Source organism: Drosophila obscura, unplaced genomic scaffold (assembly GCF_018151105.1).
Source record: "Drosophila obscura isolate BZ-5 IFL unplaced genomic scaffold, ASM1815110v1 contig_150, whole genome shotgun sequence".
NCBI lineage: Eukaryota > Metazoa > Arthropoda > Insecta > Diptera > Drosophilidae > Drosophila > Drosophila obscura.
The window spans coordinates 2,556,623-2,576,658 of NW_024542736.1; the positions used below are offsets into that span (position 1 = coordinate 2,556,623).

At 46.3% G+C, this 20,036-nt stretch overlaps 7 protein-coding genes across 7 annotated transcripts; 2 read left to right on the forward strand and 5 right to left on the reverse strand.

Moving 5' to 3' along the window:
* Window positions 1-4,352: 4,352 nt before the first annotated feature.
* Window positions 4,353-4,995, reverse strand: LOC111076975. The gene is made up of 2 exons (XM_022371094.2): window positions 4,891-4,995; window positions 4,353-4,835 (listed from the first exon to the last, which is right to left on the reverse strand). Exons 1-2 carry the CDS (start codon window positions 4,993-4,995, stop codon window positions 4,353-4,355), a joined length of 588 nt encoding a protein of 195 aa, XP_022226786.2.
* Window positions 4,996-5,120: 125 nt separating this feature from the next.
* Window positions 5,121-6,574, reverse strand: LOC111076894. Its single transcript, XM_022370975.2, has 3 exons — window positions 6,542-6,574; window positions 5,684-5,731; window positions 5,121-5,618 (listed from the first exon to the last, which is right to left on the reverse strand). The coding sequence occupies exons 1-3, from the start codon at window positions 6,572-6,574 to the stop codon at window positions 5,121-5,123; spliced, it is 579 nt and encodes a 192-aa protein (XP_022226667.2).
* On the reverse strand, window positions 6,568-7,390 carry LOC111082539. Its single transcript, XM_022378763.2, has 2 exons — window positions 7,131-7,390; window positions 6,568-7,056 (listed from the first exon to the last, which is right to left on the reverse strand). Exons 1-2 carry the CDS (start codon window positions 7,327-7,329, stop codon window positions 6,761-6,763), a joined length of 495 nt encoding a protein of 164 aa, XP_022234455.2. The 5' UTR covers window positions 7,330-7,390; the 3' UTR covers window positions 6,568-6,760.
* Window positions 7,391-12,264: 4,874 nt separating this feature from the next.
* On the forward strand, window positions 12,265-13,072 carry LOC111078731 (NPC intracellular cholesterol transporter 2 homolog a). Its single transcript, XM_041591588.1, has 2 exons — window positions 12,265-12,373; window positions 12,436-13,072. The coding sequence occupies exons 1-2, from the start codon at window positions 12,273-12,275 to the stop codon at window positions 12,836-12,838; spliced, it is 504 nt and encodes a 167-aa protein (XP_041447522.1). The 5' UTR covers window positions 12,265-12,272; the 3' UTR covers window positions 12,839-13,072.
* A 1,418-nt stretch (window positions 13,073-14,490) lies between these two features.
* Window positions 14,491-15,629, reverse strand: LOC121405548 (mite group 2 allergen Lep d 2). Its single transcript, XM_041596462.1, has 3 exons — window positions 15,535-15,629; window positions 15,017-15,124; window positions 14,491-14,954 (listed from the first exon to the last, which is right to left on the reverse strand). Exons 1-3 carry the CDS (start codon window positions 15,599-15,601, stop codon window positions 14,611-14,613), a joined length of 519 nt encoding a protein of 172 aa, XP_041452396.1. The 5' UTR covers window positions 15,602-15,629; the 3' UTR covers window positions 14,491-14,610.
* A 586-nt stretch (window positions 15,630-16,215) lies between these two features.
* LOC111070110 lies at window positions 16,216-17,504 on the forward strand. The gene is made up of 3 exons (XM_022360472.2): window positions 16,216-16,341; window positions 16,399-17,388; window positions 17,450-17,504. Exons 1-3 carry the CDS (start codon window positions 16,225-16,227, stop codon window positions 17,489-17,491), a joined length of 1,149 nt encoding a protein of 382 aa, XP_022216164.2. The 5' UTR covers window positions 16,216-16,224; the 3' UTR covers window positions 17,492-17,504.
* A 26-nt stretch (window positions 17,505-17,530) lies between these two features.
* Window positions 17,531-20,001, reverse strand: LOC111069943 (protein cereblon). The gene is made up of 5 exons (XM_022360239.2): window positions 19,881-20,001; window positions 19,454-19,810; window positions 18,708-19,398; window positions 18,145-18,647; window positions 17,531-18,064 (listed from the first exon to the last, which is right to left on the reverse strand). Exons 1-5 carry the CDS (start codon window positions 19,900-19,902, stop codon window positions 17,757-17,759), a joined length of 1,881 nt encoding a protein of 626 aa, XP_022215931.1. The 5' UTR covers window positions 19,903-20,001; the 3' UTR covers window positions 17,531-17,756.
* Window positions 20,002-20,036: the final 35 nt, after the last annotated feature.

Sequence of the window (20,036 nt, forward strand, 5' to 3'; positions counted from 1 at the left end):
CTGCTCTGGGATTCGCCCGTCGCTCGCATAGCTTGACTTGACAATCCCACCCCCAGCGCCCACGCAGCCGGTGGGCGCATGCGCCGACACGCCCCTGAAGGAACGTGCTACACGGCGAATGTTTTTTGGGGCCGCCAAACGGGGACGGGGGACATGGGGCTGGGACTGGCTGCCCAGCTGCTGGCATCTGTTGCTCTGCTCTGGCATCGCCCATTGGCAGCAGCATGCAGAGAAGAGCAGAGCAGGGCAGAGCAGAGCAGAGCATGTCCATGGCCATGCCACGCCTTCGCAAACCAGAAACCAGCAACCAGAATGGAATGTCATTCAATTGAAAATGAAGAATTTCATTGCAGTGCATTGGAGTTTTCCCCCAACCCCTCCCCACACACACCGCCATTTGTATGGGTGGAGGAGGATGAGCATAAGGACTGGATGGGGCAGGTGATTGAGCCTTTTGTTGCCTTTGCTACCTGTACTTTGTTCCTCTCGTTCTCGTTCTCGCCCTTGCTCTCCCTCCTCATGCTCATCTTCATCATCATGGTCAGCTTTGTTCAGACATTTTAAGAACCAAAGGATTCTTTTTGTGGTTTTGAAATTTTAATGTTGCTTCACCGTTGCGACTGGGTTTTCCAAAATGGCGTCAGCCATGGAAAAATCAACTTGTCTTAGCCAGGGATGGAAATTAAATTGAAGAAAGTTCCAAATTATGGTGCATATTATTTTTAAATAATTCATTTTTAATCAGATGACATAATTCTACAGTTATAGTATGGGTTTTTTTTTTTGGCTTCCATAAACTGGGTAAAAAAGTTAAATTTCTTCTGGTAAAAATCTCCCTTAAGTGCTCTTAATTTGCAAAAAATTATACTTGAATAAAAACAGATTGGAATATTTTAAAATATTAATTTTTTTATTCAACTTTTAACTTGCTTAAAAATAATTACTGATTCATGTTAAAAATGTTTCCAATATTCCGGTTCACTCACTGGCTCCAATTTCTTTTTTGCACGCACGCAGCCCTGCACTCGATTGCAACTGAATGCAATTAATTAGAGCAAAAGGTCTACAAAAACTTAATTAAATTGTTGCGTCGGGACGCCAGCGACAGCGACAGCAGCAGCCTCCACAGACTCCACGCCCAAAAACCATTCAGCGACTAATAAACAGCAATTTAATTATGAACTTTTATATCCTGCCGCACAGCCGAATACACACTGCTGCTCCTCTCCCCCATATCACAATGGGCCGAAAAAAAAAGAAATCGGTTCATTAAGGCTTCAGCCTTGCTAGGATTTTCTGTGGCAACGAGGTCAACAGGTTTCACTTTGTGGCTTTTTCCTGGCCGTCGGCTAATTGTCAGTTTGTCGGGGGCTCATTAGCATAGCTGGGGCCTTTGTGAGATGCTCAGACATTACCCGGCGCCTTGCCTGTTCCTGACATTTGTCCAAGGAAATGTTCCTGACGAGAATGAAAAACATTTTCCGCTCATTTGCATGAAGATTTCATGGGCTAATTGCCCATGTTGTTGTCGTTGCTGTAAACATGTTCAAGTGTCGAATTACACACGTAACAATTCAGAGCACCAACCATATCCCCCCTGCCACCCAGCAACCGCAACACGTTGCATGCCACCCCGTCGCCTCGATTGGGAGGGTGGGTTCGGTTCGTTTGTTTGTTTGGGCCATGGGTTTTGGGTTTTGGGTTGGCTGACTTGCGGTCTGCGGTGTCTGTTTACATAGCGAGGGTTGGGTAATGGGCTCTCAATTAGGCTCATATGATGATGATTTTCGGATTTTTGAAAACGGATTTGCGATATGTTTCGTCGCGAGGGAATGAAGTGAGGCAAGTGCTGATAATATCCGAGTTATGCGCTTCATTGGACCGGGTCTCAAGTCAATAGAATTGGATCGAACCCACATGCGAGGGCATATCTTTATTCTGATAATGTGCAGCTGATTCGCTTGCACATGCACCCAGAACCTTGAACTCGTATTCGTGTACTCGAAAAATGATTTCTCATAGCACATGCAGTTGCAATTTTTATTCCTGAAAAGACAGTCCGTCTTCTGGAGGAGACTGCAGAGCGCTAAAAGGCTATTTCAGGTCTGTAATATCATTTAAAATCAGCACCCATTTAACGACTGAGTAAATAACAGCCAAACGTCAATGATTTGGATATTAATTTGTAGGAAATATATATCAGAAAACAATACTAAAAATGTATCAAAAGCTTATTAAACTTTGATCAGACAAACAGTTCAGTAAATCACGCAAATACCTGAAATAATTCGCCCAATGAACAATTTTTTTCACACACCAAAGCACTTTATTCTCCTCCAGCTTAAGTTCGCTATTGAATTGCGCTTGGAGGGACATTAAAGACTTCCTGTATGCCACGCAGAGGACAAAACGCTATTGACAAACCATAAGCCCAACTGCAATCGACTGCAGTGGAAGGAAGTGGAGTCCAGCGTCGCCTCGCTGGAGATGTTGATGACCTTTGAGGGAGAACCAGGACCAAGCCGAGCCGAGCAGAGCCGACCAGCACTGAGGGGCCAGTTTTAATTAGAGTGGCATGAAAGTATGCCCGAGGCTGGGGGATTGCTGCTGATTGGCTCTATGCGATTCTTATGCAAATGCTTTTAATTACAAAACTGTGAAACTGAATTACGCAACATTGCGTTATTTAAGTGAATTATTTTGCGGCAGGTTCGTGTGTTTAATTGCCCAACTCAACGCCTTTTTAATTGCCAGAACCGTTGAGCCTCGAAAAGAAATGGCCAGATGGATGGACGAACGCCCACCCACCCATCACGGCACAGGGCACACACACACACACAATTTTTCGTTTTATTTTAAATTTCATTTTAAGTCGCCTCTAAATTGAATTCGACGTTAACTTGGCTGTGTCTAAAATCGATTTTGATTGATTCAATTTTAATATGAATATGGGGATGTGTGAGAACATGCGGAGGTGGTGCCGAAAGTTTTTGAAAATCATTTCCAATCTTGCTTGCTAGAAACAGTAGTAAGACCCCACTCTAAATCTCAGAAATCTCCATCCAATCAAGTTTAAAATCCTTCAATAGTCCCATAGTCTTTCATAGTCCCAGAAACTCATATATTGTGCAATGCAGCATCGATTTTCTGAGTGAAATCTGAAGCTATTGACCCTCTCTCTCCAGCACATGAAATTGAAAAGTTGCCCTCGTCGTATCGACGAGGCTAATAGAAAATATTTGTAGATAAAAAGGCGACAAATTGAATTTGCAAAGGTCACACATAAGTGCGACACTTGATAGCAGGCATTGGCACTTCACGTGAGGTCCGTGCCCATTCCCCCCTGCCTGCTACTTGAAATTGTTGGAATTTTCTTAGCTCTGCAGCCAGTCAGTGGGGATTTCCATTTGCCCATCCCCAAGATATTCACATTATTTTCGCCAAATTGAATTGGCAAAGTGATTTGATTGTGCGTGAATAAAGACATTTCCGATCAGAGGGTGTGTGTGTGTGTGTGACCAGGAAGCAGGGCCAACCCCTTTAACGCAAAAAAATAAAAACTGTAGAAAATAATACGGTCTGAAAACCGCATTACGGATTTTAATTAACCGGGCCAGGAATATTTCAACATCCATTAAAATATCATATTACATTCAGAGAGACAGAAAGAGTGAAAGAGAGAAAGAGTGAAAGAGAGAAAAGGGAAAGTCAAAAGAATGCTTTTTACCAACTTGACTTGGGGAAAGGGTTTTAGTGGCTTATGTGGCCAACAAGCAAAGAAGCTTTTATCATTATATAAATGCAAAAAATGTATATAAATATAGGAAAGATAGTTGCCTGACTGGCTTGACTTGGCTTCCCCATTGATTGGCCATTGAACATATTGTTTTTCTATTAATTATACGAAAATTACGCAAACAAAGAGCACATATGGCTTCTGAATACCGCAAGTATCCCGCGGGAAATAAAAAAAAAAAACCTCAAAGAGAGACACGCAAGTCTCGATAGTCTAGAGATAATCACCATAATCGGACTCTGCACTTTAAGCGATTTTCAATACAATACGTCGAGTACACACACGTTATAAGAGGGGGAAAATGCCACCAAGAACGAGGCGAGGAGCGGACGCATGACGCATAATGGAAAAACTGAAAGCGGAAAATGCGAATTGCTAGGGGAAAATTGTTGGGCAATCCGCTTACAATACAAGCGGCGGGGGGGTTGCAGCAGGAGGGTGATGGACACCGGGACGTACATGGGTGGGGATGGGATGTGCCGTAATTACATATGTGTCCGTGTCCGTGTCCGTGTCCTAGTCCTTTGTTCGCACACACTCTGCACGGGTTTACAGTTTATTCTTGGCCTGGCACTGTGATGTCCGTGGTCACCTGTAGAGCAAAAACCTTGGCAATCTCTCCGGTTCCCTCGACGACCTCCACGAAGAACCTGTAGGTGCCATTCTGCAGATTCGCTGGATAGAGATCGTACGCACTGATATTCGCCAGCGAGAAGTTGCCCACTCGCACGGGACACCTAATGACCTCGCTCATCTGCATGCTCGATTTGAGAAAATACCGCAGCATGGGACTGCCCGAAAAGTCGTACAAGAAGCCGCAGAGATCCAGGTTCTTCATCTGCAGCAGAGTCACAAAAATCGCGCCACCCTCGGGCCTGACGCGCACCTTCAAATTGAAGATGAGAAAATTGCTGCCCAGCTCCTGTCTGAGCCGCAAATTCAGATCGAAATGGTAGCGATCGTCATGGATGTAGGTGAACGCCTTCATATAGCGCGACTCGCCGTAAACGTGGATGTTGCTGATGCGGAGAATGGGTTTCTGTAAGGCAGGGCAACGCCATGAGCGATCGTTCAACCATGGAAAGCAACAATACCTGATACGAGGAATCTTCATCATCCCACAACGATTTCGAACCATTTTCATTGGAGAATATCAGCTGGAACAGCGACAAAAACAATGCGATCTGAATGAGTTTCATGGCGCAATGGGAACCAACTGCCAGAGGGCAGATCAGCGGCAGATCAGCGGCAGATCAGCGACAGATCTCCGTTCTGCTCCATGCTGCAGCTTAATGTCAGCCATTTATTAGATTACGATAATAAATCACTCGTCATTTTCTGGCGGCTCTATGATATGTACAATCGAGGTGATCTGCATGGCAAAAACTTTGGCTATCTCTCCGCTCTCCTCGACAATTTCAGTGAAGAAGTTGTAGGTGCCATTCTGCACGCCATCCGGTGAGATATTTTCGGCCATATCGGCATTCAGCATGGAGTAGTTGCCCACCCGGATGGGGCACTCAATGATGTCGCTCAGTATGACCGTTTTCTTGAACAACATCCGCAGCATGGGGCTGGCATTGTACTCGCTGAGGAAGCCACAGAAATTGATGCGTTTCAGCTCGAACAAGCGGACGAACTCAGCCCGGCCATCGGGCCGGACGCGCACCTTGACATTCATCACCAGATGGTTGCTGCCCAGCTGCCGGACCAAGCGCACATTCAGATCGAAATGGGTGCGATCCTCGTGTATGCGCACCTTGACCCTCATGTAGCGCGACTCGCCGAACACCTTGATGCGTTGGATGGACACGATGGCTTTCTGCGACAAAAAGTTTAAATTACTTTTGATTTATTCCAACTAAAAATAAACTTTAAATTTGATACCTTTTGATATGGTTCAATTTCGTAAAAAGAGCTCTCATCCTCCAGCCACTTGGTTGGTTAGCTGTAACCACCACACACAGGCCAAGAGCCAACCGATCCGAATGAGTTTCATCATGCAATGAGCGCCACAGTTGATCCTCTGGCTCCAATGTAAACAACATGACTACGCCCGATCCATTAATTAGTTGGGTTCTATTTTTATTAAAAATATATCGCTGGTAATTTGCTAAATTTGTATCATCAGCAGATCGTTTCGATTGAGTGCATTTCATTTCCTAGTGCAGCTGAACTTGAACCCAACAGAGTGTACTTTTGGGGATGGAGAGTTCCCTGCGGATGGGTTCCAATTTGTAGCCCTTGGCAGCACATGTTATATGTCAGCACCTAGTCAACGACTCAATTAGCTAACCGACGGATATGCGCCGCCATCAGAGCTTATTCATTAGAGCCCATCATCGAAGCAGTCGAGTCGAGTCGAGTCGAGTCGGAAGCTCCAAAGTGTTGAAAAGCCAATTAGCGCGCTGCAGGCAGGAAGGAAGCCATAGGTGCCATGGCCCATGGCCCTGCGTGTAAATGGAAGGGAGAGTCAGCCAGCCCGCCAGCCCGCCAGCCAGTCCAATGAAAAGTTTACAATTTTATGAAAGGAGCTGCTGCTGGAAAAAACCGCACGCACCACCTGAAAGTTAAGACTTCTCCTTGCTCCCCCTTGCGAGCTGCGAGCTGCGGTGTTGCGTAATTTTCTGCGTCATTTAATTAAGCCGATTCATAGCGCCTCCTCTGCCCCCAAGGAGTTGTGTGTGGGTCCAGCTAAGCTGCCGTAGTCGTAGTCTGGCACACACACAGAAACACAGCAGCAACACACATGTGGAAGTAATTAGCTGAGATGTTCATGTTTATTATTCATAATGCTTTCCCCCTTATTATTTATTCATAACTGCTAATAGTGTTTGTCGGGCTTAGGGCCACAACAACTTACGCCTATTAATTGGCATCGCCAGATGCTCAGTGCAGAAACATTGATGCAATGTCTCGACTTAGCCTAGACCCCTCAACACAGTCATCAGTCATCAGTTCATCCTACCCCGAACTGGGCTTCTTGACGCGCGTATCGGCCACGAAGCAGGACACCACCCGATTGCCATTCTCCACATCGAGCAGTCGTACCTCCAGGCGTGTGGGCACCTCCGGTTGACTGCTGGCCACTGGCAGCAGCAGCTCGTAGGTGACATCCTCGCCGGCATCCAGGGGACAGTAGGCGCCGTGCAGCAGATTCTGGCACACATTTGCACGGCTGGCCTCCAGATCGTAGGGTATGGTCATGCCCAGCGAGGTCAGACGCACTTCGGCGGACAACTGCTTCATGGAATTGCGAGCTATAAGAAGGTAAAGCAGGCCAAACGACCAATTAGCATTTATATTTTTGGGCTTTCTCTTTGCTCAGACTTACTGGCAACGAACTGGATGTCGATCTTGGCCTCGGATCCCTTCCACAGGTCGCAGGGCAGCGTTTCGCACTCATCGATCTGCACCATCAGCGGCAGGGGAATGCTGGCATCCGCACAGTGTCTGATGGGAGTATCCGCACTGATCAGGGTCCAAGCCAGGGCCAGCATTAGGCACAGACAAAACTTCTTAATGTTGGACATTTTCGTGGCTTGGTGATTTCTTGGCTGCTTTGGCTTGGCAAGTTCTGTTCTCTTTGCAGGCACTTTGGTTTGTGTTGCCCAAACTGGGCTATCAGAGGGGTATTTATACCCTAACTGATGGCTGGCCAACTTGGTGCTCTTGCACTCGGATCATAATCTAATCCGTTCTGCACTGAGTTTGAATCAGGGAACATTGAACACCTTTTACGACTCTTAGTACGTCCTAATCGAACTCAAAATGGGATGAAGCAGGGAACACCGCGTCAATGTTTTCATATGCCAGAAAGATTGATCTTATCTTTAGCTCGGAAATGCCTGAGATTATTCTACTCGGTACGCAAATGGGTATATATAAATATAATAATGCAGATGTATGGGACAGCTGGTCGGAAGCAGCAATAGCCGACTCGATGTAGGCCAGCCTGTCTGTCTGCCTGTTTTGAGTTGTAGAATCATGGTGTAAGTTCACAGCTACTGCATATAGAGTCGAATCTGGAGCAGATATAATCATAATCATAATCAGGATAAAAAAAACTACTTGGCGTTGCTGAGACCGGATATATAACGAGCGAGATATACCGATCGGATAGTAATTCGTTGCTGAAAATATAGAGAGCTAGAATATTATGCATTGTGGGGAAAGAGGATGGGCAAGCAAATATATAAGCTGAGTACCCCAGCAGTAAGGTGTCGGGTCACGTGTGCCGCTTTCACTGTCTTTAACTGGGAAGCCTCATTATCGCTGGCTATATTTTAATGAATTATGTATGACTCCTCCTGATTACCATGTGAACAAACATCGCAGAAGATAAGTCAAAACATTAGTCACGCCAGAACAGGCATAATCGATGGTCATAGTGCTCGAACAGTGGCCCGGCCAGTACATGCGAACTTTCTGAGTGCAAACCCACTTTATTTTGGGGCACTGATAAGGTCGCCCACTGCGTACGAACACCTGTTGCGGTCTGGGGGACTGGGGCTTCGGGTGCAGGCCCACTTGGACCCGGCACATTAGCAAACGATAGCCAGGCCGACCGGCACACAAGATTAGGACAAGATTCGAGTTGGGGAATTACGATTTGCGTGGCATACTCTTGGGCTACCGGCCGGACAGGCGCAACCCTAAGCACTCTGTAAAGCGGCGCATTAACATCAATTTATATGCATAGCCAATTTGTAGCAAGTTTTATACAATTTCTTACACCCACTTGACTCGACGAGAGCACCAGACCAGCACCAGAGACGAGTCGAGTCGAGTCGAGCAGCACGGGAAGTCAGGGCAGAGTCAAGGGGTGACTGCAGCAGGGCAGAGATCCTTGTGCCCAAATTTCATCAATATTTTCAGATTTTGTTCACAAATTCAACTGTTTTATATGCAAATTAGCTAAGCGATTTCGCTCCCAGCCGGCAATTGATTTCCAAAATATTTACGTACAACATCCAGCAAATGGGTAAATAATTGCGGGACATGACATGCGAAGGGATGTGCGCATTCAATTGGCGGAACAGTTTGTTTAATTTGCATTTTTTTTTATATGTAATTAATTTGTGCGTTAATGAGGATTTAATACATTTTACGTGACATTTTAGTCCCGGAAAATAACTCCGGGGGTGGATCTGGAAGTGCACTTGAAAGTGATTGAATTAGTTGAGCAATGCGATGCATAATCTGCTTACTGAAAATACTTTTATTCGGTTTAGTTTTATTTAGTTAAAGCATAGAAAAATGTGGATTTTGGTAGCTCTGCCAATTGCTACCCACAGCCGAAATTTACTCGTTTTCTTCTTATACGTTTCCTTTGACATTTCTCAATCAAGAAAATTTCCTAAATAAAAAATAAAAGTTTATTTGATTGCGAAATTAATTTCACTTATATTTAAGCAACTTTGTAAGCTTCTACTTCTAACACGAGTTCCTTTAATATTTCCTTGGAAATTGCAAAGTATTTTCCTTGGAATTCCTGCCTTGTACTTGGGGCCACCCATCAACATCAATGCCAGGAAAGTGGAAATTATAGCCTCTCAAATTATGTATTGCCTGGCATCAAACTAACATTTTAATTATACTCGTACTTACCAGCGAGTGAGAGCTTTGAGGGGAAAGCAAACCTGTACATTATTATGCAAATGCATTGAACTTCTTTTCGCTTGAAGCGGTCACATTTCTCAGGTGGAAATTGTGTTGGCAGGCGGAGAAGCGAACAGGGACACATGCCCACAAATGCCAGCACGTAAGTGGGGAGAAATTACTCAACAGCTAGAACTTGTTGAAACGCATGTTTCTCTTGATTTCGGGAAACATGAATTTTGCATTCATTTAATTACACAGCCCCCCCAGTGCAGACTCACAGCAGTGCAGGGCAGGGCAGGGCATGGTAGCGGGCTGTGAGCAAATTAATTAGCATCCCTGGCAGGGCCTTTGCCTGGGCCCTGACATGCTGGAAATATTTAATAAAAACCATTTTTGCATGACGGCATATGCAAATTGCAATTTGGCAAAAAAGGCGACGAGGCGAGTCTCTATGTAGGAGTGCGACTATATCAAAGTGTGCAGCAAAGCGAAAGGGACCTTCCTTCCTTCCATCCTTCCTTCCTTTCTTCGTAATAATGCAGGTGGAAAAATTGTGGAAAAATTGTCTCAAGGCCAGTTGGTCAGTGGCCACAAAACAAATACAATGCTACACACGTTCGTTGCCTTGTTAAAACGGAAACAGCTGAATGCACTCGAATAGTTACAACTACAACTACAGACAGAGCCCAGCCCCACCCCCCTGGAGAGCATAAGGGTTGCCTCTGACCTGACCCCAATCACAGGCACCTGTTGAGGGGGCGGGGGGATGGAAAGGTTCTGGGGTTCCTGCGCAATTGGGCGTGACTTTCAGAAATTCCTCTATTAATTGACAACACACGGCGGCGCCGGGAACTCTCGGGGGTTCCCAAAAATTTAATGAAAAATTAACAACACGAAAATCAAATTGTCGCCTAATTGAGACACAAAGAATCACCAGCCAGCCAGCCAGCCAGCCAGTCAGCCAGTTTGTCATTCGGTATTGAATTACGTACAAACAAATATCAAATTGAAATAGAACAGACAGCGGAGTGGGTGTGTGTGTGGGAGCAGGATGGGGGCTGGCTGTCAGGGCTGTAAGGCCAACGGGATTGGCGTGACAAATTGTTTGGCTTTGGCGCTGGCATTTGATGTCGGACTTGATTTGACAAATTAATTGAGTTAACTGTGCTACTGTGGGGCTGCAGCTGCAGCTGGGTAGCTAACCAGTCTATTCAAATATTAAAACAACCGAATTCCCCCTTCCAAGCCAAACAATTTTAGTCAACTTTAGTTGCATACTTTTCCTCAGACACGAGAAAATCAATAAATATAAAAAGCTCGCTCACCTTATCGATGCGAGTATTTTCAAGAAGGAAAAAGCAAAAAAAAAAAAAAAGGTACATCAAAGATAAGCCGAACATCCGTGCAATACATTTGGGAATATGCAAAATCGAAGAAGCAGCAAAAGAAGGACGAAGGGGCGGAACATTTTTGGCACACAAAAGTGCAAACGGAAACCGGACTAAGTGGAAATGTTTGCCTGCAAAAGTATGCTGGCATCAGATTTTCCGGCCCCGGCTCCGGCCCGGGCCTGGCCCGGATAATTGCATTACTTAGATGCTGCCGTAAATAGAATCGAGCCGGTCGGATGGAGAATCAATGAATCAAGGCTCTGGCTGACTGATGCTAATCAAATATTGCGGTTCCCATTGTCGGCGAAAGGTGAAAGCGCCCCCGAAGATACATTTCCCACTCGCTTTTCTTTGGATGGGGGTTGGGGTGGAGGCGGCTATATTCTGTCGTGCAGGATTTTCCATTGCTTTGACATATTAAATAATGTCACAACAATTACATGTGAGAAGCGGCGACAGTTTTCCCAGTAAGAGAGGCCATATGGGAAAGGGACAGGGACAGGGGACTGATAGCAAGTTCAAAAGCATTTTGAGGAAATCTCATGCTGCGCTGAAGCTGTCCTGTCCTGTCCTGTCCTTTCCACATGCCAAACCAAGTCAGCAAACCATCCCCATCCACAGCCCAACATCCAAAAGGTTGCGCAAAAATCCGCAAGGGTGGATCGAAGCAGAACACAGAACCACTGCTGAAGGATTTCAATAACCTATCATTCAATCTCTGGAGATGCGGCACATTGACAACATTTGAAGCTCACCTCGTTGCTTACCTTGCGCCAACAATTTTTGGCAAGGGCAGAATTATATTTTCCAGCTTACTTTTAGTCTTCTGTTTCTTTTATACATTTTCCCTTCCTGTGTGCCGTAGAAGTTCCATTGTCAGTGGCTTTGGCCGAGAAGGAAATGTCTGTGGGTTTTTTTTTTTTGTATGTCCATTGCCATCGACAGGCTTAGTGGCCTGCCTGCCTGTGGTGGCTGCTCAAGGATTTATTTTTGCACTGCTCCCTGGCACTGTGAGGGGAGCTCGAAGATGAAGTGATAAAATTCTGTTGCCCGATTTTGATGATTTCTCTTTCCATTCGCAAGGTTTGAAGTGATTTCCTGTAATAGATGTAAGAAAATATGTACATAGATCGTCACACTACAAATTGGTGCATTTGTAGCACTAACATTGGGGTTTTGGGTACATCCCCATGCCGCCCGGCAGTGCTCAGCTCTAATATATCAAGTCACCTAAAGGTTGAGCTCTACTGTATGCACTCCCTAATCTCTGCCCTTAGTCAGTGCCAACTGATTGGGCAAAGATGCGATCGAGTGCCACAGCAGCCACCTTCGCAGGCCAAACAACAAACACGACCAATTCGAGTCTAATGCCACCGATTAGATAAACCAAATCCGACAAAAATTCACTCAATAGCCGGTTCGGCTTTGGCTATAAAACGATGTCCGCACCGGTTGGCCGAAACCAATGTAAACGTGGAACTATGCAGGCCAAGGTGTTGATTTGTATCTCTCTGGGATTGTTGGCCACGGTCCGGGCCGCCAGCGAGTTAGCCACGGAAGTTAGGCGCTGTGAGTACCACTAGCTCTCATGGCTTCCATTCTCAGAGTATTAACTGAAATCTTTGCACAGGCTCCGGCAGCAAGCCCTTTCCCCCTGGAGGTTCGCGTAGACAATTGCATCACGCCGCCCTGCAACGTCATAAAAGGATCAATCCAGTATTTCGAGATCGATTTCGCCGTGGACAAGTACATCACGAGCATGAAAGCGATGGTTAAGGCTACCACCTTGGGCATCATCACGGTGCCCTACGAGCTGCCTCCAGATGTGGCTGCCGTTTGCCCGAACCTCATGTATGGGGCCTACTGTCCGCTGTACCCAACGGAGGATGTCACCTATCTGTTTGTCTTCCCCATTGGCGAGTATCCCGAGATTGGGGTGAAGGTCGAGATCTATCTGGTGGATCAGGATGGTGACATTGCCACGTGCTTCGTTTGCGACATCAAGGTGGTCAAGGGCAATAGCAATGGCAATGGCACCACCAGCTGAACCTAGACGAGCAGAAGTTCAGAAAAAGTAGAGCAAAACTCTTTCATTTATTGGCCTTAAATTCTGTGATATATGTATGTGTGCATTTGCATGTGAAATCAAACCAAATCAACCAAAAACAAATCCCTCAGCTTACCTTACCCGCGAGGTCTCATCAATATTTAATAAAATTTTAAAAGCCCTGCCACCGCCCCATACGAGATGTATGTGGGGGTGATTTGCTTTACCCATGTATACGACGTTGTGTATTCTTTTATTGAAACAAAAAAAAAAGAGGTACATCATACAGCCAACCAAAAGGGACACTCGCGTGCTTTTCGATTATAATCTCAACTTTCCATTGGTCATTGCTATCTGCCACACAATGCCAATAAAGTGTAAATTTGAGTGGTCGGGAAGCTACCCACTCGTATAATCGAATCAAATAAAATAATTCGCAAATCTCGAGCCTGATTAGCGCCGACATCGACACACCTGGTCAGCCAGCTAAAGTATTCAGGTAGTGATCGGTTTTAGACCGCAAGAAGAAGAGAAATGTACCGAGCTATCTGCTAATTGCTACTTGCTACTTGCTAATTTCCCAAAAACAAACGACGAGTCACAAAGCTTATCAGATTTCCTTTAAATACAAAATGCACTGTGAATAGTTTTTTCCCAAATGTATGATTAATTTCCAGAAACAAAGTGAAGAATAAGGAGATCTTTCATTCACATAAAATCTAGTAGATTTTAATTGAAATTTCAATACCACTTGATAGAAAGCATTTACAATATATAAGATATATAATAATATAAAATATAATAAAATATAATATAAATATTATAATTGGAAATAAAATCCGTTCAATGTAATTCGCTACACAAAATCCAATTTCTCTAGCTCGAAAAGTCTCTGATATTAGAAGTCAAACAAGAAACTGAAGAAGAATATTTTTATATATTACATAAATGACAAATATTAAATACTATACTCATATAATCTGCGCATAAAAATGTTCTAAGGCGCTCACTGGCCTCCTCCCTGTGTCTCCTGCAAATTCGAACTTCTCTTGTGCGAGTACATATCCAAGTGAACAACTAATACAAGTTAGTGATAGGTCAGGATTAGCAAAATAAAAGTTCAGTTTAGTTTATAAGAAAAAACAGAAGAACAGATCATTCGAGAAGCATTTAATTACTTTCACGACAAAAAGCTGGCTAAGCTGTTGGCACGAAAGAAAAGGCTACATATTAAAAATCACAAATCCTTTGGATTAATATGTACGCACATAGTTAAATATAATTGATTTGTTTATAGTTTCTTTTACTCTAGCTTCGTCAAAAAACTGCGTATTTTTCCTAGAATTTAGACAAGTGTACATTTGCACCCAGCTAAAAAATGTATAAGGGGGCGGTGAGGCGATAAGGGGAGCCCAAGTTTTGACCATATGGCCAATGCGATCTATACGCTGGCTGGCGGTCAATAAATGATTACCAAATCGCTTTTAATTGCCCATTCAACTGGTCAAATCAGTGAAATAAATTACCGGGCCTTCGGTGCAAATCACAACGTCACCGATGACTGTATATAAATATATATACTGTGCTATATCTTATCGAGGAAATGGGCTAGTCGACTGGACGATTCGACGGGTACACTGGAATCTGTGACGTGCTCAGGGTAAACAAATGGTTTTTAATCTTTGGGAATAATTTTTGCATTTATTGGCCAGTAGAAGTGGGCTATATTCAGTCAGGCCACACGAGTGGCGTCGCGTACTACGACCGTGTGTCTATGCCTTCAGTTCGCTTTGATTGTCGCGCCAGTCCAGGAGATATTCCTCCTTGGTTGCCGCCGTTCCCTTGCGCAGCTTGCAGCTGCAGATAAAGCACGTGATGACTTCGCCCTGCGCATCGTCGAGCGTTACGGTTACATCGGCGGTAATCTCCGGAAAACTGGGCTCCACATAGAAGTTGAACTGGTAGGTGACGTCCTCGCCCTTGTCGATGGGACACATGGCGCCGTACATCAGATTGGTGCACACATTGGACACCTCTTCGGGCAGATCGTAGGGCAGATTCATGCCCAACACCTTGGCCGTGGTCTTGGCTGTAATGTTCTGGATGTTGTTGTTATCTGCAAATATCACGGGTACGTTTAGAATAATGTTCAATGTTCGATCAGGGCCAAGTACTTACTGCCCAGGAACTGTACTTCCATGATTACTGTGGTGCCCTTGTACACAATACACGGCGGCTCTTCGCAATCCTGCACTCGGACGGTCAAGGGAAATGGCTTGCCTTTGCCTGAAAGTATGAGCAGAAAAGTTGGCTACATTTTGTGGGAAAACATTCAACAGATTAGAACATGATAAGCGCTATCAAAACTGTGGACTCTCTTGAGTAACAACTTTTTAAACTGCGCAGAAAAATAGGCTATCAAAATGCAGAGCAGAGGACTTACACTCTTGAGTGCTTTGCAGTATCAAAGTGGAGGACTCTCTTGAGTTCCACTCATATATTTTTTAAATCAGTAGCAAGTTATCAACTCTAGATTGTTGAGGACAGCTAAACCCAAAGTCTAGCACGTAATTCACTCGATTAAAACTCACAGACGACAATAAACTTTGAAGCCTCTTTGGAGTAATAAATTTCCGGCCAGATCTTTCATCGTACAACTGAGAAATCCTTTTTAATTATTTTTTATGTGAACTTACATTGCTTTACATTCGTGGAATTTACTGCAGCGGCGAGAAATGCCAGAGCCAAAACGATTCGCAGCATTTTTAGATTCGGGGAATTTCCTGTAATCTTTCACTTGGAGGAGAGATTGTGTTGGTACGCGCGCCCGCAGCTGATCGGTTGATGGCCGTGAATGGAACTACTGGGGCAAGTGGAGAAGTTTAAATAGCGGACGCTTTGCATGTGGCTTGACCGAGCGATGACCAATTGGATGAGGTGAGAGGGTTTATCAAACTCGTTGGGGATTGATACCAGACAGCCACGCAGGTGTTACAAATGAAAACAGAGTGGGGCTTGCAGGTGTTGCGCTCTGACGAAGAGTAAATACGTCTAAATCAAATCAGTACATAAAGTAAATTCGACTGATAAGCCCGCGGAGAGGCCGCCAAAACTATGGGGCAGAGTTGTCGCATTGTAGCGGAAACAGCCGCCAAACAGTTCGGAAACTATATATATATGCATTTCCTATGAAAGTTCCATGTTTTTCATATAGAAACGGAATACCTTTTCGTGCATTTAAATCTGATAGAAAATTTCAAATTTGCCGGTATTTTTTCCACTATCGATAACAGCCGATATCGATAATGCTATCGGTGGTAGCATACCACCTCTAGTGCGAATAGTTTAAAATTTTTAATTTTTTGTTTTGGCGTTTTTTAGACCAGATGATGAGCAGCGAGAGCACCAATTTGGAGCAGTTCCTGGCAGAGAAGTACCCCGGCCTGACCGCAGAACGAAACAAAGGCGGTGCCATCATAATCCGTGGCGTGACGTGCAGTGAGGTAAAGTCCCAAATCTTCACATCTTCCCGCCCAATTAAAATATGTTTATTTTCGCAGGGAAAGTGGCGTCGCCTGAAGCTCTATTTGCCACATCATCCGGCCTTGGATGGCTTTCAGTTATATGTGCAGGAGCAACTGGAGTACAAGTGCTACACCGCCAGCAACCTGCGGGTGCAGACCGACTGGGTGCTGGAGGATTTGTTGTCGCATCTGCCGCAGCTGCTGCCGGCCACGGAATCAATATCCACCACAAATAATGCCGCCCAGCGCAGCAATATATACGCCGATATCCTGGCGCTGCACAAGCCCCAGGAGTACCGCTTGCAGATGGACGCAGGCTACTCGCGGATTCGTTTCAGTCAGTTTCCCGATTTTGAGCAGCACTATCTGGAGTTGGAGGTGCCCACGATGCGTCTGCTGGAGCACAGTCTGCCTGACTGCGTGCAGTTGGGCGAAATGTTGGCCAAGAGCGCACGAACGCTCAGTGACGTGCTGAATCTGTTCCGGAAGCTGCTGGAGGATCTGCGCCCCTTCTACGACAACTTCATGGACATTGATGAGCTGTGCCATGTGCTGCAGCCATCGCCCATTACCACCAAGCACAACACACGCGTTTTCCCCTTAAAAGATCGCGTCTACCTCAAGATCACCATTGTGGATCCGTTCGCCAGCACTACCTCCATGGCGCTGAAGATTATTGGGCCCACAGACGAGGTGGCCCGTCTGCGGGATGTCCTGAGCGATGGTCTCGGCAATTGGGACGCAGAGCTGGACATGCACAAGAATCTGCTGCGCATCTTTGATCTCTGCTACTTTCCCATGCCCGACTGGAACGAGACAGACAAGCCGGAGGAGGAGCAGGAGAAGCATTGCAACATTTGCTTTGTCTACCGCTTGGACAGTGGCGAGGTGCCCATTGTCTCCTGCGACAATCCGCGCTGTGTGCTCCTGTGCCATGCCGCCTGCCTGGACGAATGGTTCAAGACGCTGCTGGATGGCAAAACCTATCTGGACGTGTCCTTTGGCCTCTGTCCGTACTGCAAGTCGGTGAGTAGCAAACGAACTCCGTTACAGAATCGAATAAACATTTTTGTTATCTCCCCCGCAGAGGCTGTCCACCTCCTTCGCTGCACTGCTGGATGCAGCGTAAGGCCAGGCCAAAACAAATATAAAAAAGGGAAACAATTTGTTATGATGGAGCAGCGTTTGTTCTAATTTATCTTAAACATCAATTAAATATAATTTACTTTAACTAAATCAATATCTCCGTTTGCACTTACGCCCGCAGACCAGATCGTGTATAAACCGATCCTCAAGTATCCTCTAAGTATATTTTGTGGATTGTGTAGACAATTAGATTTTTGTTTTTAAAATTTTTAAATGTTTTTATGAAACAAGTCCTAATTGGTGTATCCTTATTCCATTTCACTGGAAATGACCCTCAGCATGTTGCGCACCACAAAGTTGTTGCCATTGACGGTGGCACTGTCGCCGGTCTTGCCAATCCGGACACTGGAGCCGGCCAGGCCGTAGAACATCTTGGGTGCCAGATTGGGTTCGACAGCCTTGAATTCCCAGCCAACATGCTGGGCACAGAATTTGCACAGAATGATGTGCCACTGATAGCCGGGAAACCAGCTAAATCTGGTCGATGGCTCACCGCTATAGCCGATGGCATGGGATATCACCCGATACACAGTGTTCGTCTCGTGTATGTAGCCGCCTGCCAAAAGCATGCCAGAAGCATGCAGATAAGGATTTAGAGTGGATTTTGTACGGTTGTTGCACCAAGACGACACTCACCAGGATTGCAGTACTGTGTCTGCACGCCATGCTTGGACATGGCAAACAGATCTGAGCAGTAGGCAAGGCTGCTGTTGCAGTAGCGGCAGTAGAAGAGCGTCTCCTCCTTTAGGATGCCGCCTATGAACTGCAGGCGCAGGTTGACCGAGTTTGTGAGGAACATTTGGCTCATCATTTTCTCGGTTAGATGGAGATTGCGCACCAGCCAGAATGACAGCTGTATGGGGCACTTTGGCATTGTGTCGATCTTGTGTACCTCGAGCTTCTTGCGCGCCCGCTCCACAATGTCCGCGTAGGCGTACTCCTGGCAGGCTTCGGCCGGCCAGGGTGTGCTCGAGATCTGATAGCGGAGATACTTGTCCCGCATTGAGGGTATGTCCCGGAAGCGACTCATCGAGCCCATGTCGATGCACTTGAGGGGCTCCGGCAGAAAGTACTCCGGCAGTATCTTCACCTTGCTGTGGCACTTGTTGGTCGGATTCCGTGCAATGTACTGGGGCAGGCTGAAACGGCACCCAGAGATTAGACATGGGGACAGTAAACAGTGGACAAACTCCACTCACCCCTTGATGTCGTTGCTGTTGATGACAATGCGCTGGAGGGCCCGGGACTTGTAGAACGTCAGGTGGTGTCCGCTGTCGCCCTTCTCGTAGATCTGGCAGGTTACGCCGTACAATTTTTGGCAATCATCGGGCGGCTTCATCAGGGGAAAAGCGATGGCAAATATCAGACCATCCAGTCCGGGCATATCGTTGTCGAAGAGGCTGCCGTCAATCATGAAGGGCAGCACCTCGCCGGGAAACAGGATGTGCTGGTGCAGAAAGATGAGCATGTGGTGAGTGCTGCCCACCTCCTGGTAGTCCACGCCGGGCACACGATTCAGATTCGGGCCAAAATATGAGTGCTCTGCCGGCAGATTGGTATCGAAATGCACTCCCTCCTCCATGTCGATATCTATGGGTGGTGGCCTCGGTGGCGGAGGCGGCGGCTGCAGCTGTGGCTGATTCTGCGGCTGCAGCTGCTGTTGGAGTGCAGCCTCCTCAGCATCCAGGCTGTTCTCATCGCTGGTGCGACTCCGTCGCCTCTCCTGGCTAAAGACCATGCTGCGGACGCGCTGCAAAAAGTTGTCCCTGTTCAAGAGGGCGGCGATTCCGCCGTCCTGATTGCGAGCCTGCGACACCATCATGTCCACGGCGTAACGCAAGCGATTCTGTGGTATCATCCAGCGTGGCAAGGCCTCCACATCCGAGTCGTCTGGGTGGGGATGTGTCGAATGTAGTTGAGCATCAGAATGAGAGCATCAACTTACCCTCACTGTTTGGACTGTCCAGGGACATGTCACTGCTTGGGCGGACGGGGCTGTCATCACTCTCGATACCGTCATCCGGCACTCTGTCCTCCCCGCTGGGCCTCTCGCCCGCATTGGCGGAGCCGCCCTCGTCAGCTGGGCCTGGTCCCGATCCAGGAACTGGTGGCATCTCCTCCTCAGCGGCGGCGTCGGCGGAAGGCTGTCCAAAGAAGCGTTCGATCATGGCCGCTTCCATTTCGGCCGTCTCCTCGAAGACATCTATGACCCTCTCCACATCGCTCGGCTGCAGTTCCGCTACACTCGGGCCTGCTGCCTCCCCCGCAGAGTCAGCAACCTCCTCCCCTGGTTCATTGATTTCTGCGCAATAAATTGTGTATAAGGTGTGGCTGCAGTTTGGGTTTTGTCGTTAGTTTTAGTTGCGTCCTACCTGCTGTCCCTTCCTCATCCATTTAATCCGTTTGTGTGGGAGTGGGAGTTTCGAGTTTAAGCTGGCTGTAATTTTTATTTATTTTGTCATGTATTTATTCGATTATCGATAGCACGTAAAATACGACTCTGTTGACCAGAGCCTGAAAAACATTTT

Coding starts and splice junctions, on each gene's coding strand:
- LOC111076975 (XM_022371094.2), bottom strand. CDS start 4,995: ATGAAACTCATTCAGATCGCATTGTTTTTGTCGCTGTTCCAGCTGATA. Junction 4,836..4,890: donor ATGAAGATTCCTCGTATCAG/GTATTGTTGCTT, acceptor CCTGCCTTACAG/AAACCCATTCTCCGCATCAG.
- LOC111076894 (XM_022370975.2), bottom strand. CDS start 6,574: ATGAACATCTCAGCTAATTACTTCCACATGTGT. Junction 5,732..6,541: donor CTAATTACTTCCACATGTGT/GTTGCTGCTGTG, acceptor TAACCAACCAAG/TGGCTGGAGGATGAGAGCTC. Junction 5,619..5,683: donor AAATTGAACCATATCAAAAG/GTATCAAATTTA, acceptor TTTTTGTCGCAG/AAAGCCATCGTGTCCATCCA.
- LOC111082539 (XM_022378763.2), bottom strand. CDS start 7,329: ATGTCCAACATTAAGAAGTTTTGTCTGTGCCTAATGCTGGCCCTGGCT. Junction 7,057..7,130: donor CGACATCCAGTTCGTTGCCA/GTAAGTCTGAGC, acceptor ACCTTCTTATAG/CTCGCAATTCCATGAAGCAG.
- LOC111078731 (XM_041591588.1), top strand. CDS start 12,273: ATGCAGGCCAAGGTGTTGATTTGTATCTCTCTGGGATTGTTGGCCACG. Junction 12,374..12,435: donor AGGCGCTGTGAGTACCACTA/GCTCTCATGGCT, acceptor TCCGGCAGCAAG/CCCTTTCCCCCTGGAGGTTC.
- LOC121405548 (XM_041596462.1), bottom strand. CDS start 15,601: ATGCTGCGAATCGTTTTGGCTCTGGCATTTCTCGCCGCTGCAGTAAAT. Junction 15,125..15,534: donor TTCCACGAATGTAAAGCAAT/GTAAGTTCACAT, acceptor TCATACTTTCAG/GCAAAGGCAAGCCATTTCCC. Junction 14,955..15,016: donor GGAAGTACAGTTCCTGGGCA/GTAAGTACTTGG, acceptor TGATATTTGCAG/ATAACAACAACATCCAGAAC.
- LOC111070110 (XM_022360472.2), top strand. CDS start 16,225: ATGATGAGCAGCGAGAGCACCAATTTGGAGCAGTTCCTGGCAGAGAAG. Junction 16,342..16,398: donor GTGGCGTGACGTGCAGTGAG/GTAAAGTCCCAA, acceptor TTATTTTCGCAG/GGAAAGTGGCGTCGCCTGAA. Junction 17,389..17,449: donor TCTGTCCGTACTGCAAGTCG/GTGAGTAGCAAA, acceptor TCTCCCCCGCAG/AGGCTGTCCACCTCCTTCGC.
- LOC111069943 (XM_022360239.2), bottom strand. CDS start 19,902: ATGGATGAGGAAGGGACAGCAG. Junction 19,399..19,453: donor GGACAGTCCAAACAGTGAGG/GTAAGTTGATGC, acceptor ATCCCCACCCAG/ACGACTCGGATGTGGAGGCC. Junction 18,065..18,144: donor GACACAGTACTGCAATCCTG/GTGAGTGTCGTC, acceptor TGCTTTTGGCAG/GCGGCTACATACACGAGACG.